The sequence below is a fragment of the Oncorhynchus keta genome, chromosome 28 (genome assembly GCF_023373465.1).
Source record: "Oncorhynchus keta strain PuntledgeMale-10-30-2019 chromosome 28, Oket_V2, whole genome shotgun sequence".
Classification (NCBI taxonomy): domain Eukaryota; kingdom Metazoa; phylum Chordata; class Actinopteri; order Salmoniformes; family Salmonidae; genus Oncorhynchus; species Oncorhynchus keta.
This window is the reverse complement of record NC_068448.1, coordinates 46,265,005-46,283,973: the sequence shown is the minus strand read 5'-3', so window position 1 is coordinate 46,283,973 and position 18,969 is coordinate 46,265,005. Positions and strand designations below refer to the sequence as shown.

The window sequence follows — 18,969 nt, the reverse complement described above, 5'->3', positions numbered from 1 at the left end:
ATAGGTTTCATTCAGTGGTTGTGAAGTAGGCTTTGCTACAGATGAGGCTATGAGAGCATCATCAAACATTGCTTGAAGCCTCCAGTAAAAGCTGGTCTGCCCTTCAACGATTCAGCTGCAGAACATATTTTTTTGCACTCAAACAAAACGCATGCGCATGGAGCCAACGAATTGCAACACAGTGCAGACGGTTGTGATTGAGGCAAGAATCACCTGTATTTTGGCATTCATGGTGACACAGTGAGTACAGTTACATTGGAATTTCCGCTATGAAATATAATTGAATGCTACAATTTGAATTAGATTCAGCAATCTAAATGGAAAATGATGGACACTAGATAATTATTGCCAGCATGGTTTCTTGACAATCTCGTTCTATCTTTTTGAAATAGCTACCGAATTTAATGGTCATTTATTTATTTATTGCTGCTGTTGTAGTCATCATTTGCATCAGATCATTAGATGCCATATTCTCCATTTTGAAAGAAAAATACACCTTATGCGTTATTATACTGTCAGCATACAGTATTTCGTTTAAAATATTCTCAATATTGATTAACCTAATAAATGGTCAAAACAAAACAAAAGCGCTCTAACCCCCAAGTCTCCATCTGTGTTGTATTTGAGGATGCTTGGATGGAGGCAGCAACGCCTCGTCTTTCTCATCCCATGCATTTCTCACCCCAGAGCGCGTTAAAATGATTTGATCCTGCGAATGTTAGGCTTAATAGGCGTTTAATAGCTTAGATATAGCTTATATATGTTTATGTATGTAATGTCAATGACGGTATTTTGCATAGCCAACTGGTACTACATTTCTCGCTATAATAAGTTATCGCTTTGACAGTGAAAAGAAGTTCGCACAGCGATCATTCTGCTCTGTTGAAGTGGTCAGAGCATTCCGCAAGACATGCGCGCTCGAGCTGATCTGACGACATGCCGTGGGGATTCCCTCAGTAGGCTACTATTTTTACGTGGTTTCGAGATTTTGTACAAGCAGTGGTGGTTCTAGCTTGTATGGCTCCCTGGGCGAACCACCCCCCAAAATATGACTCATACATATCAAAAAGAAGTATCAAAGACAAATAGAAACAAATTTGTGTTGATTTGGCAATCGACCATCAATACATTACCCATCCCCCAACACTGGTAACCAAGAGTCAAGACCAAACCAATTCACCTTGGTGGTGTGCAGACTGGTCTAATATTATTCTTAACGATTTCGCACAAAACAGAAAAAAATGCAACAATATGTCTGTGTAACTATATATTCACAGTATTATGAATGAATTGTGGTTTATTTGGTAGCATTTCGTAGTGTGTCTGATTTTACTAATTGCATTAGTACTATACAAATTTAGAGGTGCGCTATTTGATAGATTCCCCTGCTCCTCCTATCTCCGGCTCCCAGTTGGGAGATCTGAGGTCGCTTCCCACCCCATCTCCTGCTTCTGAGTGGGAGACCTTCCCAGGCAGTAGCCTGCCTCGCTCACAAACTAGAATCAGGGCGCCCACTCCGAAAAGGTTAATTGACCCATAGTACAACACGATGACATGCTATCATTGACGTGGCGTGCAAATGAGCGCTAGAAAACCGATCGCGCAATTGTCACCATTCCAAAAAATGTGTATGGGCGCCCCGTTCCGCCCCCGGCAAGATGCCGCTCTGGGAGGCTGCCCATGTCGCCTATACCTAAATCCGCCACTGTGTACAAGTCTTTAAAATGGCATATTTTTCACTCCCTCAATGTTATCTACAAGAAGATATGAATATAAGTATACGGGTGGATGACTGATGCCTGCATTCTATGTGGGAATTATCTGAACCAACTCGAGTTTCCAGGTTGTACAGCCTAAGTGAGTGCAGTGTGCTGTATTGTGAGTGCAGTGTGCTGTATTGGGGGGGGGGGTCTGCAGTATTGTGAGTCTGTCTCACCTACAACCTCAGCGTGGTGTTGTGTGTCCTGGTCTGCAGCCCATGGGGTCAGAGCGGCTGGAGATGCGCAAGAGACAGATGCGAATGCACCAGGAAGCCGCGGCCAGTGTCCTCCAATCACAGCACAGGATGGGGAACATGCCAACCAACGCCTCCAATGCCTGTTGTTTCTGCTGGTGTTGCTGCTGCAGCTGCTCCTGGTAGGTACCACTATACTATCCATAGTAAGGGTTTGTGTCCCAAATGGCACTATTCCTTATATGGCACACTACTTTTGACTAGGGCCCATAGGGTGCCATTTGGGACATAACCCATAGCTACCTTCCATTATATATACCATGCTTATACCAAAACTCTGCACTCCGGAGCAGGGGCGACATGCACCCCAAAAATCTGAGGGGGCACCAAGTATGTGAAGATGGCTGGGGAGTGGTCTGGAGTGGGACTAAGCCCCCAGTCAGAAAGTTGGAGAATTTAGCATTTTTCAAACACCTGAAACGGTCTTTCCTGCAATCAAGAGCCATAATCATTATACTTAATTCTATTAAAAAATATATGTTTATTTTTCTGCATATCTAAGCATACCTCTTGAGCTGTCTGTATCCTCTGTAGTTATTTTGTTAAAGAAACTAAATATGCTCAAATCTGAGTATAAGATTGAAAGGAATGTGGGTCATATTCCTGTCCACCGACAGCTGGCATGCCAGCTAAGAGAATTAGACAAGCTAGCTACTTGATTGATAGCCTGAAATTGCTTCTTGGTATCTAGTTATGAGGTTGGGAGATTGGGAACCTATTTGGGCTAGCTAAAGCCAACTTCATAAAATTGCTAGGTGGATAGTAGTATTACAGAGAGACAACAAACAAAAAATGAAACATATTTATATTTTACAGGACATCTCTGAGGGGGCACGTGCCCCCTATGCACATGACGCCGTTATCTGGAGCAACCTACATGCAGTGCATTCGGTCGTCTTCAGAACCCTTTACTTTTTCCACATTTTGTTATGTTACAACCTTATTCTAAATGGATTACATTGTTTTTTGCTTCATCATTCTACACACAATACCCCTTAATGACAAAGCAATATTTGTTTAGAAATTTTAGCAAATTTTTACAAAATAAAAAACTGAAATATCACATTTACATAAGTATTCCGACCCTTTACTCAGTACTGTGTTGAAGCACATTTGGCAGCGATTACAGCCTTGAGTCTTCTTGGGTATGACACTACAAGCTTGGCACAACAGTATTTCGGGAGTTTCTCCCATTCTTCTTTGCCGTTCCTGTCAGGTTGGATGGGGAGCGTTGCTGCACATGTCACGGTTTTCATGTGGTGAAGGAGAGTCGGACCAAACTGCAGCGTGTCGATTGCGATCCATGTTTATTTAAACAAACGTAAACACGACTAAACACGAACACTACAAAACAATAAACGAAACGAAAACCGAAAACAGCCTATACTTGTGTCAACTAACATCAAACAAGGACATCAAGACAGTAAGGACAATCACCCACAATACAACCAAAGAATATGGCTGCCTAAATATGGTTCCCAATCAGAGACAACGATAAACACCTGCCTCTGATTGAGAACCACTTCAGACAGCCATAGACTCTCATAGAACACCCCACTAAGCTACAATCCCACTAAGCTACACACCACATACAAAAACCCATGTCACACCCTGGCCTGACCAAATACATGAAGAAAAACACAAAATACTTCGACCAGGGTGTGACAGCACAGCTATTTTCAGGTCACTTCAGAGATGTTCAATCGGGTTCAATTTGGGCTCTGGCTGGGCCACTCAAGGACATTCATAGACTTGTCCCGAAGGCACTCCTGCGTTGTCTTGGCTGTGTGCTTAGTGAAGGTGAACCTTCACTTCAGTGAGGTCCTGAGCACTCTGAAGCAGGTTTTCATCAATGAGCTCTCTGTACTTTGCTTCATTCATCTTACCCTCAATCCTGACTAGTCTCTCAGTCCCTGCCACTGAAGTAAATCCCATATCATAATGCTCCCACCACCATGCTTCACCGTATGAATGGTGCCAGGTTTCTTCCAGACATGACACTTGGCATTCAGGCCAAAGACTTCAATTTTGGTTTCATCAGCCCAGATAATCTTGTTTCTCACATTTTGAGAGTCTTCAGGTGCCTTTTGGCAAACTTCAAGTGGGCTTTCATGTGCCTTTTACTGAGGAGTGGCTTACGTCTGGCCACTCTACCATAAAGGCCTGATTGTTGGAGTGCTGCAGAGATGGTTGTCCTTCTGGAACATCCTCCCATCTCCACAGAGGAACTCTGGAGCTCTGTCAGAGAGTCCATCGGGTTCTCGATCACCTCCCTGACCAAGGCCCTTCTCCCCCGATTGTTCAGTTTGGCCAGGCAGCCAATTCTAGGAAGAGTCTTGGTGGTTCCAAACTTCTTCCATTTAGAAATTATGGAGGACACTGTGTTCTTGGGGACCTTCAATTCTGCAGACATTTTTTGGTACCCTTCGCCAGATCTGTGCCTCGACACAATCCGGTTTCGGAGCTTTATATACAATTCCTTCGACCTCGTGGCTTGGTTTTTGCACTGACATGCACTGTCAACTGTAGGCCCATATATAGACAGGTGTGTGCCTTTCCAAATAATGTCCAATCAATTTAATTGTCCAATCAAGTTGTAGAACCATCTCAATGATGATCAATGGAAACAGGATGCACCTGAACTCAATTTCGAGTCACAGTGCAAAAGGTTTGAATAAGGTATTTTGTTTTTTTATTTGTAATACATTTAGAAAAAACATTTTTTGCTTTGTCATTATGTGATACTGTGTGTAAATTGATGAGGGAAAAAAATATTTTTAGAATAAGGCTGTAACATAACAAAATGTGGAAAAAGTCAAGGGAATACTTCCCGAATGTACTGTACAATATAATCTGCACATGACACAAACAGAGCATCTGCCAGCTACACACAGTCTCTGTGGACAAAACCCACAGGGACATTTATGTTTTGAAGTCATAGATGTATACGTAAGCAAGGATTATGCCTCTTCCTCTGACTGCTCTCTTAGGACAGCACTACCTGTTGTGTGCAGAATAAGAGCATGCTAATTCACACCTCAGGGAGTGGGAATAGTCTCTGTCTCCACATCAACCTCAATTAATTTGTGCTAATTGTCGCAGAGCTACAGTGTGTGGCTGGAGAGCCCAGATGTGGTGGATTCTCACCTGCCTTTAATTAGGCTACAGGTGACTGCTACACTAGGTGTTTAAATTAACTCCAGCACATCTCTAAGGACTGGATGACAATAGTGTTTACACAAGACCTCCGTGCAGAACTCACGCATCCGGGACATGTGCACCTACCACCACTGTTGATCACAGTTTGGAACAAACAACATGCCTGCTGCCCTCCACGCCAATTGACAATAGCCGAAAACCCTACATTGTGCATACAGTACATTTTCTATTTCTATTCCGTTTTTCACTGTTTTTCAGTCTGACTGTTATGACAGAGGATGAGAGGATTCAAAGAAGCACCTATGAGAGGAGGGCAGAGGGAATCGCAAACTGTGATGACAGGTAACAGTACTACACAGTAAATATACCCCATAGGGTTAGCTACATAGTTTAGGAAAAACAAGAAAAGGGGATATGGTTGAGACTGTTTAATAAAATCTCTAGACACAGAGATCCTACTAAATTACTAATATGTGATGTAATCTTTTGAGTTCTATATGTAATTATATAGAGCTAGAGCTGAAACGTCAACATTAAACAACTACATCTATTGTATGAAATAAAGAGCACGGTCCCTTTTTTTGAAGCCCCAAGCCTACTCTGGAGGATGCGACAATATGGACCATGTCGTTTGAGAGGCTGATGAAGAGCCCCGCAGGGCGGGGCTGCTTCCGACAGTTCCTAAGGACAGAGTTTAGTGAAGAGAACATTATGTTCTGGTTGGCCTGCGAAGAGCTCAAAAAGGAGACCAACAAAACTGTGGTGGAGGAGAAAGTACGACAGATCTATGAGGACTTCATTTCTATCCTCTCCCCTAAAGAGGTGAGTTTACACCGCTTTGGCCTTTCTTGAGACTGAAGTATCCTATAATTGTGCTCATTTATAGCTGTAAGCCTAAAATGCTTTCTCCATAGAGTATTCTCATTAGTGCGACTTGCTTCAGCAAGACTACTCTAGATTTCACATACCTCCGACTTATTACAGTTATTCATTAGACCGCTACTGCTCTTATTCAACTTCTCTGGTTGTTTAATTACTTCTCCAGGTGAGTTTGGACTCACATGTTCGAGACGTGATCAACAAGAACATGCTGGAGCCCACGTCCCTCACGTTTGAGGACGCCCAGCAGCAAATCTACACGCTGATGCAGAGAGACTCATACCCACGCTACATGAACTCGACAGCGTATGCCGAATTACTGCAGGGCCTGGAAGAACCACCACCTGCCACAGAGCCATAGACTTCCATTCTCCGTCAATCACTCTACACATTGCTCTTAGATGACAATTGTATATCTTAGGTCCAGCTTTCAGTTACAGTTCACACATTGATTGATCAATAGGCTCTATTTACAAAAATGTCGATATTAAGGTGTAACTACTGTGTGCTACCTTAAATATTGGCTTTCCAAAATCCTCAAAGCGAGCAGGAACATACGCTGTATTCCAATTCAGATTTCAAGATGTTTCCAAATATATTTATATTTTTATATTGCCTAGCACTTCACATTGCACTTTTCTATAGTTTTATGAGGGGAAAGCATGTTGTATCTGTTAGCACTGCATTTGTGTGTAGTTCTATTGTCAGACTTAAATAATTTTCAGTTATTTTTAATGAAATCTAATTTCACTTAATATTAAGAAGACATGGGAAAGTGCCTTGGGATTAGATCGTTTACCACTACACCTTCAACATACCGTACCAGTCAATAGTTTGGGAACACCTACTCATTCCATGGTTTTTCTTTATTTTTACTATTTTCTACATTGTAGAATAGTGAAGACATCAAAACTATGAAATAACACATATAGAATCAAGTAGTAACCAAAAAAGAGTTTAACAAATCAAAAAATCAAATTTTCTACTTGAGATTCTTCAAAGTAACCACCCTTTGCCTCGATAACAGCTTTGTACACTCTTGGCTTTCTCTCAACCAGCTTCATGAGGTAGTCACCTGGAATGCATTTCAATTAACAGGTGTGCCTTGTTAAAAGTTAACTTAATGCGTTTGAGACAATCAGTTGTGTTGTGACAAGGTAGGGTTGGTATACAGAAGATAGCCCTATTTGGTAAAATGCAAAGTCAATGCAAAGAACAGCTCAAATAAGCAAAGAGAAACAACAGTCCATCATTACTTTAAGACATGAAGGTCAGTCAATATGGAACATTTCAAGAACTTTGAAAGTTTCTTCATGTGCTGTCGCAAAACCATCAAGTGCTATGATGAAACTGGCTCTCATGAGGACCGCCACAGGAACGGAAGACCCAGAGGTATCTCTGCTGCATAGAATAAGTTCATTAGAGTTACCAGCCTCAGAAATTGCAGCCCAAATAAAGTCTTCACAGAGTTTAAGTAACAGACCCATCTCAACATCAACTGTTCAGAAGAGACTGCATGAATCAGGCATTCATGGTGGAATTGCTCCAAAGAAACCACTGCTAAAGGACACCAATAAGAAGAATGGACATTAGACCGGTGGAAATTTGTCCATTGGTCTGATGAGTCCAAATTTGAGATTTTTGGTTCCAACCACTGTGTCTTTGTAAGACGCAGAGTAGGGGAACAGATCTCTGCATGTGTGGTTCCCACCGTGAAGCATGGAGGAGGTGGTGTGATGGTGCTTTCCTGGCAACACTGTCTGTGATTTATTTAGAATTCAAGGAAAGTTTAACCAGCATGGCTACCACAGCATTCTGCAGCGATACGCCATCCCATCTGGTTTGGGCTTAGTGGGACTATCATTTGTTTTTCAACAGGAAAATGACCCAAAATACACCTCCAGGCTGTGTCAGGGCTATTTGAGCAAGAAGGAAAGTGATGAAGTGCTGCATCAGATGACCTGGCCTCCACAATCACCCGACCTCAACCCAACTGAGATGGTTTGGGATGAGTTGGACCGCAGAGTGAAGGAAAAGCAGCCAACAAGTGCTCAGCATATGTGGGAAGCATTCCAGGTGAAGCTGGTTGAGAGAATGCCAAGAGTGTGCAAAGCTGTCAAGGCGAAGGGTGGTTACTTTGAAGAATCTAAAATATATTTAGATTTGTTTAACACTTTTTTGGTTACTACATGATCCCATATGTGTTATTTCATAGTTGATGTCTTCACTACTATTCTACAATGTAGTAAATAGTAAAAATAAAGAAAAATTAGTAGGTGTCCAAACTTTTGACTGGAACTGTAGTTTGAATAAAATATCACAAAAATGGTGCAGCAGTTGAACACACTTGATATTAAATTGTGGTGCTTTCAGCTCTTCTCAAATAATAGTAACTTTTTATGTACAGTGTGAGCTGATACCTGGAAAAAGATCTTGCCTGTGATATGAATACTGTGATGCTAATTTAGTCCTATTTCTCCGTCAAAACATAAACAGGAACATACATGTATGAAATAAATAGTATGTGACCATTCATATACTGTATTTGTGTATTGAATTAACAGAAAATGGCTTTCAAGTCTTACAAATCGAATAAAGCACAATAATTCATATGTTGTCGTCTTCTTTTACTATTGCATTATATCAGGGTTTTATTTCCCCATAGCAAATCAACATATTAAGATTCATATTTTCAAAACGATACAATCAAAAAAAAAAATACTCCCTGGAAGAGATGGCTTTTCAATAGCAAATAGCTACACCGACAACAGCACTGGCAACTGGTAAACAGATTCAAACATTAAAAGATTCCACCAGGCTCCAGCAGAGAATACAATTGTTTGAAGTTATGGTGTCCCTCTCCTTGGCTTGTCTCTAGCTAGCCCTCAGGCCTGTCCCTGACTATGTCTCTGTCAGTCTGAGTTAGCAGCAGGTTATATTGAGTGAGATATGTGGTTCAGACAGTCTATGGAGCATCACAGGAGTCACCTTCAAGGAGCTCTAATGGCAGTGGGTGTGTAGGTCTAACCCTTAGATTGGAGGAAGCTGCTTGTCAATAAACTGCTTGATATCCATCATTTCCTGTTGGACGCAAGAGATACAAATATTACAACATAAAATATAATACATTAATTTCATGTCAACTCTATTATGCATGTTTAAAGACTTCAAAAAGTGCCAATCTAAGTTGAACCATAATTACAGAATTCACAGAGCTGCTGTACAAACCCTACTAACCTCAGGGCAGGCACTGTGAGGCATTCTGGGATAGGTATTATAGGTGATGTTGGATAGTGTTTCCGTTTCTCTACTGTGAGACATCCAAAATTACGGGCACCACAGGGTCCGCCTCGCCATGGCACTGCAGGACATGCATCTCCTTGTTGGCAGAGTTGGCCGACGCCTGAGAAAGGACAACATTAGGTTTATATTTCAAATCAGCTACGACTTGTGACGTCTCTAGAACGATTTTGTCCATGTCTGGGAATTGACTTTGACCATTGTTGATTTGTGTGGTTTGGTAAAAGTAACAAGCTAATAGACTGTTTACATTCCAAAACAATAGAATGGATCTTATGTATAACCTAAGTGCACCACAGAACACTTCTAATGCAGGGTAGCCTATTCCTGACAGAATCCCCCCCCCCTAGGAACGGCTCCTGACGTTCCTACCAGCTCTCTCAGGGTGGAGGGCCCTGAACTGACGAATGAGGTCAGGGTCCAGTATGTCTTTGGCAGGAACCCAGGAGCGCTCCTCGGGACCGTAGTCTTCCCAGTCCACCAGATACTGCCAGGACCGCTGCACCCGGCGGGAATCCAGTATCCGATGGACGGTATAAGCCAGCTGGCCTCCAATGACACGAGGCGGAGGGGGAGGTCTGTCTGCCGGGACAAGGGGAGAAAAAACAACAGGTTTTAATAAGGAAATGTGAAACGTGGGATTAATCTTAAGGGATCTGGGTAAGTGTAGGCGATAAAAAAACTGGGTTAACTCTCCTGGCAACCTTAAAGGGACCGATGTATTTTTGGGACAGCTTGCGAGACTCCACCTGTAGTGGTAAGTCTCTTGTGGAGAGCCAGACTCTCTGGCCGGGGCGCAGGGTAGGCCCGGGACGGCGACGTCTGTTGGCTTGTTGTTGGTACCTCTGTGAGGAACGCATAAGATTAAGACGGGTCTTCCTCCACATAAGCCGACAGCGTCTGACGAACTTCAAGGCTGAAGGCACTCTGACTTCTGCCTCCTGGTCCGGGAACAATGGAGGGGCATAGCCAAACTGACACTCGTGCGGGGACATACCAGTGGAGGAGGAGCGCAAGGTGTTGTGCGCGTATTCGGCCCAAACAATGAAGGACGACCATGTGGACGGATTGTTACGAGTCATACATCGGAGGGTGGTTTCCAGCTCTTGATTCATCCTCTCTGTTTGGCCGTTGGACTCCGGATGGTACCCTGAAGATAGACTGGCAGAAGCCCCCATGAGTTGGCAGAAGGCCTTCCAAAACCTAGAGGCGAACTGGGGACCTCTGTCAGAAACCATATCTTGAGGAATGCCGAAGACTCGGAACACATGATTAATTACCAACTCAGCCGTTTCCTTGGCAGAAGGTAACTTAGTCAGAGGGACGAACCTGGCCGCCTTAGAAAACCTGTCGATTATGACTAGGATAGTAGTATTGCCATGGGATGGAGGAAGGCCAGTAATAAAGTCCAACGAGATATGGGACCAGGGTCTGTGGGGAACAGGTAAAGGGTGAAGGAGTCCTTGCGGGCGGAGGTGAGAAGATTTGCCCTGGCAGCACACGGGGCAGGCATTGACGAAAGTGGCAACGTCTTCTCTTATGGTAGGCCACCAGAACTTACGCTGGATGAACTCCAAGGTGCGACCTACGCCCGGGTGACAGGTGAGGCGAGAGGAGTGCCCCCACAGAAGGACCTGAGTCCTCACTGCCTTGGGGACAAACAACCGATTGGCATGACCTCCTTTCGGGTCCGGTTCAATAGCTTGAGCTCGTCTCACGGTATCCTCAACTTGCCACGAGATCGGAGCTACGATCTTAGCAGCAGGAAGGTCAGGCATGTCCGTGTCATCTCGAATGGCAGGAGCGTAGACTCGGGACAGGGCATCCGGTTTGAGATTCTTCGACCCGGGCCGATAGGTGAGGATAAACTGGAATCAATTGAAGAAAAGAGACCATCTAGCTTGACTAGAGTTCAACCGCTTCGCCTGCTGGATATACTCCAGATTTTTGTGGTCCGTAAGCACTTGAAACAGGTGAGAAGCCCCCTCAAGCCAGTGTCTCCATTCCTTCAATGCCATCTTAACCGCTAGGAGATCCCCCACATCGTAGTTCCTCTCAGCCGGGGTAAGCCGGTGTGAGAAGAAAGCGCACGGATGAAGCTTCTTGTCTTCACCCCTCTGAGACAGGACAGCTCCAACACCAACCTCTGATGGGTCTACCTCCACCACAAACGGTTCATCCGTAGTCGGTAGTATCAGGATGGGAGCAGAGAGGACGCGCTGCTTGAGTCCTTGGAAGGCCGTCTCAGCTTCTCTTCCCCACAAAAACCTTGCATTGCCACCCTTGTTTAAAGCTGAGAGAGGGGCTGCCACCAAGCTGAAGTTCTTGATGAACTTGCGGTAAAAGTTAGTGAAGCCCAGGAAACGCTGAACTTCCTTAACGGATTTGGGGGTGGGCCAATCCGCTACCGCCCCTACCTTCCTGGGGTCCATTTGGACTCGACCGGGTTCCACTAGGACCAGGAATTGTACTCGGGATGAATGGAATTCACATTTTTCCGGATTAACGTACAGATGGCTGTCTAGGAGGCATTTGAGTACTTGTCTGACATGCTTTGTGTGTTCTTGAAGAGAGCTCGAAAAGATGAGGATGTCATCCAAGTAAACGAACACAAATATGTTAAGCATATCCCTAAGCACATCGTTTATGAGCGCTTGGAACACCGCTGGGGCGTTGGTCAGGCCGAAGGGCATCACCAAGTATTCATAGTGACCAGTAGGCGTGTTGAAAGCGGTCTTCCACTCGTCACCAGGTCTGATCCGCACAAGATGGTATGCGTTCCGCAGGTCAAGCTTAGTGAAAACAACTGCTTCCTGGAGCAGCTCGAAGGCTGTGGCCATAAGGGGTAGCGGGTAACGGTTACGGACGGTTATGGCATTGAGTCCCCGGTAGTCGATGCAAGGACGTAATCCACCGTTTTCTTGGCCACAAAGAAAAACCCTGCTCCCGCCGGGGAGGTGGATGGACGCATGAGGCCTGCTTCCAGAGCGTCCTTGATGTAGGTATCCATAGCAGCTCGTTCGGGTGGAGATAGGGAAAAGATCCAACCCCTGGGGGGGGGCAAGTGCCCGGAAACAGTTCGATGGGGCAATCATAAGGTCTATGGGGTGGTAGCATGGTGGCCCTCTGTTTGCTAAATACCAGTTTGAGGTCATGGTAACACTCGGGAACTCGGGTCAGGTCGATGGATTCTAAAGACTCGGGAGTAGAACTCGGGGAATTCGGGAAAATACAAGTAGCTTGGCACGTAGGACCCCACTGCTTGATAGTGCCCACAGACCAGTCGATGTGAGGGTTATGGCTGTGAAGCCAGGGGTATCCAAGGACGAGAGGGAACTCGGAACAGGAGATCAAATGAAAGTTCATCAATTCCTGGTGTTGTGAAACTGAAAGTCGCAAGGAGGTAGTGACATGAGGGACAAGTCTAGATCCCAAAGGGCTTCCATCCAATGTAGTAACCCTCATGGGGTCACTTAGAGGTTCAGAGGGAACGCCATTCTCCTTCGCCCAGACACCATCCATGAAGTTACCTGCGGCTCCAGAGTCTACCAAGGCTTGAAGGTGAAGCTTGTGGTTGTCCCAGGAAAGGGTGACTGGAATGAGCAGACGGGAGTTGGACGGATGGGAGGAGGTTATGTTTCCCGTTACAGTTCCCCCCGGTCTGTACGGGACAGAGCGTTTCCCTGGAGCCCGGGACACGTGGAACGGAAATGGCCCAGTTTGCAGCAATATAGACAGCGTCGCTCCCTCATCCGGCAGTCTCTCTCAGCCTGGGAGATGCGTCCAATCTGCATGGGTTCCGGTGGAGCCAGTGAGGATAAAGGTGGGGACTCGGAGCTGGGACTGATAGGGGCTAGAGGTCTACGGTTGAGTTCTCTCTCTCTCAGACGCTGGTCAATGCGTGAGGCCAACTTGATCAGGGACTCGAGATTGTCTGGTGGTTCCCGAGTGGCCAGTTCATCTTGGATAGTGTCGGAAAGGCCTTTCAGAAAGCACACCGTGAGCGCCTCGTTGTTCCAGCCACTCGCTGCTGCCACCGTGCGGAACTGGATGGCATAGTCCGTCACGCTGCGCCGACCTTGGTGGAGAGTCAGGAGCTGTTTGGCTGAGTCAGGACCACTGCTTGGGCCTTGAAACACTCATTTGAATTCCTCAGCAAAGGCAGAGTAGCTGGCACAGCAGGAACTATGGGCATCCCACACAGCAGTAGCCCAGGCCAGTGCTTTTTCCGACAGCAGGGTGATGATATATGCGATCTTAGACCGGTCGGTGGGGAACGACGAGGGTTGCAGCTCGAAGGAGAGAGAACATTGGGTGAGAAACCCTTTACAAGCACTTGGATCACCTGAGAACCGTTGGGGAGGTGGAAGACGAGGTTCAGCCAGAGGGTTAACTGCCATGGGTACGTGAATCTGAGGCACTGGGACGGGAACTGTTGCCGGGGTAAGTCGATCAGATATCTGCTTTATGGAAGTCAGCATCTCCGAGCCATTAAGGCCTCTTGCTGAACCAGGGCGGCTTCGTGGCGTTGGACAGTCTCCTGGTGGTGGGACAGCATGGCAACAAGGTCCTGGGAACTGGCTGCCTGTGGGTTCATTTTTGGCTCTGTGTTTCTGTCAGGACCCGGTTACGAACCCGGGTCTCCGGAGTGAGAAACAGTCACTTAACCAACTGAGCCACGAATAGTCGGCAGAACCCAGAAGACGAGGCAGACACAGCAGTACTTGAGACAGTGTATTTAAAGAAGTAAAAAGTGAAGTTCTTCTGGAAAACATGTAACTCCACAACCTCAAAAGGAATTCCACAAGAACAAAGGTAATCCTCCAAGACAAAAAGGTAAATCCACAAGGTGGAAGGTATAGCACAAAAAGCCTCAAAAGATACTCAAAAACAAACAAACAAGAACAAAAAACAGAATTCCACGAGAGTCCACCGGGATCAACAAGAGTTCACAGAGTACTAGGGCTGGGTGCTAACATACAAACACAGAGCAAAGAACTGAGGAAAACAAAGGGTTTAAATACAATCAGGGGAAACGAGGCACAGGTGCAAATAATAATGGGGATCAAGGGAAAACAAAAGGTCAAAAGGCACAATGGGGGCATCTAGTGACCAAAAACCGGAACAACCCTGGCCAAATCCTGACAGCCTATACTTGAGGGAGGGTGTACTGTAGAGGGAGCCAGCAGCTGAGAGCAACCACTCCCTCCAGTTTCTGTTGGGTCGTGAGAGCAGTGTAGAGAGACAACGCTCCATCCTGTATACACCAAAACACACAAACAATTACTATCGCTATGTCTTACCACTGAGTTTAGTACATTTGAGCGTTGTTTTACAGGTTTTTATTGTCAAAGGCTAGTCTACCTGAGAAAACCCACCAAGAACAATTCTGTTGGATGTTATTCCAATCTTCACTTCTTGATCAATCAGCGTTTTAGCTGAGAAGACAGGCAGCACTCAATGAAATCAAACTCAAATAGAATCAAGCTCAGGTTCATACAGTTTAAAACATTACCATACTGTATGCCCTAGGGCAGCTACATCCAAACCATGTAGACTCACTTTTCTCTGAAACATGTTTAATACCAGCTTCGTCTTCTTTGTTTGTTTTCGTCTTCTTTCTGTTTGCAACCCGATGATGTCAAACCTATAACATAGAGGGGAGTGATTAACCCAAATCGGCTACTGTTCTTGGATATTGCCTTCCTTTTTATAAAATTAAATAAACTTGACTTTTTACCAGGAGAGCATGTTCATGTCCACGTTTAATGTAACAGGCTTGAATGGACTGAAACATTTAAATTAAATTAAACAGTTTCACTGTCATTAATAAATGCATATACAGTTGAAGTCAGAAGTTTACATACACCTTAGCCAAATACATTTAAACTCAGTTTTTCACAATTCCTGACATTTAATCCAAGCAAAAATTATCTGTCCAAGATCAGTTAGGATCACCACTTTACTTTAAGAATGTGAAATGTCAGAGTAATAGTAGAGATAATTATTTATTTCAGCTTTATTTCTTTCATTACATTCCCAGTCGGTCAGAAGCTTACATACACTCAATTAGTATTTGGTAGCATTGCCTTTAAATTGTTTCACTTGGATCAAACGTTTTCGGGTAGTCTTCCACAAGCTTCCCACAATAAGTTGGGTGAATTTTGGCCCATTCCTCCTGACAGAGCTGGTGTAACGGAGTCAGGTTTGTAAGGCCTCTTTGCTCGCACACGCTTTTTCAGTTATGTCCACAAATTTTCTACAGGATTGAGGTCAGGGATTTGTGATGGCCACTCCAATACCTTGACTTTGTTGTCCTTAAGCCATTTTACCACAACTTTGGAAGTATGCTTGTGGTCATTGTCCATTTGGAAGACCCATTTGCGACCAAGCTTTAACTTCCTGGCTGATGTCTTGAGATGTTGCTTCAATATATCCACATAATTTCCCTTCCTCATGAAACCATCAATTTTCAGAATTGCACCAGTCCCACTTGCAGCAAAGCACGACCACAACATGATGCTGCCAACCCCGTCCTTCATGATTGGGATGGTGTCCTTCAGCTTGCAAGCCTCCCCCTTTTCCTCCAAATATAACGATGGTTATTATGGCCAAACAGTTCTCTTTTTGTTTAATCTGTCCTCTCCTTGTTTGTGTGGCGCTCGGCGGTCGACATTGCCGGCCTTCTAGCCATCGCCAATCCACTTTTCATTTTCCATTGGTTTTGTCTTTGTTTCCAACACACCTGGTTTTCATTTCCCAATTACTGGTCATATATTTAACCCTCTGTTTCCCCCATGTCTTTGTGTGTGATTGTTTATTGTTCATGTCGCTACGTTTCCGGATGGTTTTGTGGCAACCGTTATTGTTCGCACATTGGTACTGTTAATTGTGCTATTTTCTTGAGTAAAGTGCGTTGTTCACTCATCTCTCCTTGCACCTGACTTCATGCAGCAGCTACGCCCACCGTCTGACATCATCAGACCAGAGGACATTTCTCCAAAAAGTATGATCTTTGTCCCCATGTGCAGTTGCAAACCATAGTCTGTTTTTTTTTTATGGTGGTTTTGGATCAGTGGCTTCTTCCTTGCTGAACGGCCTTTCAGGTTATGTCGATATAGGACGCGTTTTACTGTGGATATAGATATAATTGTACCTGTTTCCTCCAGCATCTTCAATAGGTCCTTTGCTGTTGTTCTGGGATTGATTTGCACTTTTCGCACCAAAGTACGTTCATCTCTAGGAGACAGAACACATCTCCTTCCTGAGCGGTATGACGACTGCGTTGTCCCATGGTGTTTATATTTGCGTAATATTGTTTGTACAGATGAACGTGGTACATTCAGGCATTTGGAAATTGCTCCCAAGGATGAAGCAGACTTGTGGAGGTCTAAAACAAATATAGAATTCTGAGGTCTTGGCTGATTTCTTTTGATTTTCCCATGATGTCAAGCAAAGAGGCACTGAGTTTGAAGGTCGGCCTTGAACTACAACCACAGGTACACCTCCAATTGACTCAAATTATGTCAATTAGCCTATCAGAAGCTTCTAAAGCCATGACATCCTTTTCTGGAATTTTCCAAGCTGTTTGAAGGCACAGTCAACTTTGTGTATGTAACCCACTGGAATTGTGATACAGTGAATTGTAAGTGAAATAATGTGTCTGTAAACAATTGTTGGAAAAATGACTTGTCATGCACAAAGTAGATGTCCTAACCGACTTGCCAAAACTATAGTTTGTTTACAAGAAATTTGTGGAGTGGTTGAAAAACAAGTTTTAATGACTCCAACCTGAGTGTATGTACACTTCCGTTTTCAACTGTATAAACAAAATGTAATCAATAATCACTATTATCAACAATCTCCAAATACAGGAGCTGTGCTTGTCCACAGAGGTACTCACGAGTGAGGACACATGTATTTCACATGTGGTGTCTGGATCCCAGCAAAGGCCTCTGCCCAGCCATTGCTATGATCAAAAGCAAAAGATATCTTATGAGCTGAAGACTACAGTAAATGGAAATAATATGACCGATAACTCTTGAGTCAATGGTGAGTGGTGGGAGTAAATTGAGGGATGAAATGAATGAGCTGTACTGCACATACCCAGTGTTACCCAGGCCATGAAGAAATATCACCTGTAATGCAAAAGAGATAGATAAATGCACAATGGGGTTAGCTTTATTGACAACACTTTAATGTTAATGGCTTGTCGGTCTTGGTTTGGGGCGTTCAACCCTCCACCTGCAAGCAACAGTGCAGGCTTTTGTTACAGCCCTACACTAAAACAACTGGTACTAGCAGCCCACTAGGGGGGCATTTACTGTGAATACAGACGTATGTGAGACAATAATGTGAGAGCTATTGTCTGCAACAACATGCATGTTGCCTTCAATGCTCGCTGCCAAACATCCCTCACTCACCGCTGCAGTAGCTTTCCGAGCGGCAGGTACAATAGCAGGCAACGGCAATGACATATTATTACCGCACATACAACCAGTGGCAGATTTAGGTATAGGCGACATGGGCCACCGCCCAGGGCGGCATCTTGCCAGTGGCGGCACGGGGCACCCACACCAAAAAAAATCGTAATGGTGACATTTGCGTGATCAGTTTTCTATCGCTCATTTGCATGTTAATGATATCATGTCACCGTGTGGGACTGTGGGTCAATTAACCTTGTCGGAGTGGGCACACTGATTCTAGTTTGTGAGCTAGGCAGGCTACTGCCTGGGAAGGTCTCCCACTCAGAAGTACGAGATGGGGAGGGGGGAGTGGGTAGGTTGACCTCAGGTCTCCCCACTGGAAGCCCGATGGTAGGGAGAGCGGGGGAATCTATCAAATAGTGCACCTCTAACTTTGTACAGTACTGCACACCACCAAGGTGAATTGGTTTAGTCTTGACTCTTGGTTTACAGTGTTGGGGGATGGGTAATGTATTGATGCTCAAGTGCCTAATCAACACACATTTGTTTCTATTTGTCTTTGTTACTTCTTTTTTATATGTATGAGTCTTATTTTATATATAGTTGTATATTTATATAATTTTCAATGTTATGATATTTTTTGTGTGTTCCAAATGTCTGAAAAAAATGTGTTAGTGCAGGGGACGCTGAAGGGGGGGTTCGCCCACGGAGCCAAACAAGCTAGAACCGCCACTGCATACAACGTACGTAGCTGGCGTTCAACAACATCATTGACGATGTATGCTTGGATGGGAAGAAAGCGTTCAATTTGTATCGCCCTTGGCCCTATGATTTGCGATAGTTATGAGGGTACAGTTTGTTTACGTAGTCGCGGGCATCAGTTTGGCAGAGAGCGAGCGCAGTACACATTGATTAACTGGTAAACACAATGGATAGGACAAGGTATCTCTAGACTAACATATGGTGCTCTATCTTTATATCTTGACCGTAAAATAAGCAAGGAGATAGACCAGATGCTTTTCAACTTTCTTTGAAGAAACCGTACCCATTACATTAGGACAACTGTTGTAATGAACACTTATAAGAATGGTGGACTAAATTTTCTGGATTTTACTATTTTAAATAATACTTTCAAGATCAATTGGATAAAACAATTCCTAAGAAGACCCACTTCTATCTGGAATTTTATTC

The 18,969-nt window shown here is 44.4% G+C and overlaps 1 protein-coding gene and 1 pseudogene across 1 annotated transcript; one reads left to right on the top strand and one right to left on the bottom strand.

The window, feature by feature from the left end:
* Positions 1 to 16: 16 nt before the first annotated feature.
* LOC118360474 (regulator of G-protein signaling 20-like) lies at positions 17 to 8,664 on the top strand. The gene is made up of 5 exons (XM_035739722.2): positions 17 to 240; positions 1,976 to 2,136; positions 5,432 to 5,515; positions 5,761 to 5,995; positions 6,219 to 8,664. Exons 2-5 carry the CDS (start codon positions 1,979 to 1,981, stop codon positions 6,411 to 6,413), a joined length of 672 nt encoding a protein of 223 aa, XP_035595615.1. The 5' UTR covers positions 17 to 240; positions 1,976 to 1,978; the 3' UTR covers positions 6,414 to 8,664.
* Positions 8,665 to 8,783: 119 nt separating this feature from the next.
* On the bottom strand, positions 8,784 to 17,844 carry LOC118360473 (acyl-protein thioesterase 1-like; annotated as a pseudogene).
* Positions 17,845 to 18,969: the final 1,125 nt, after the last annotated feature.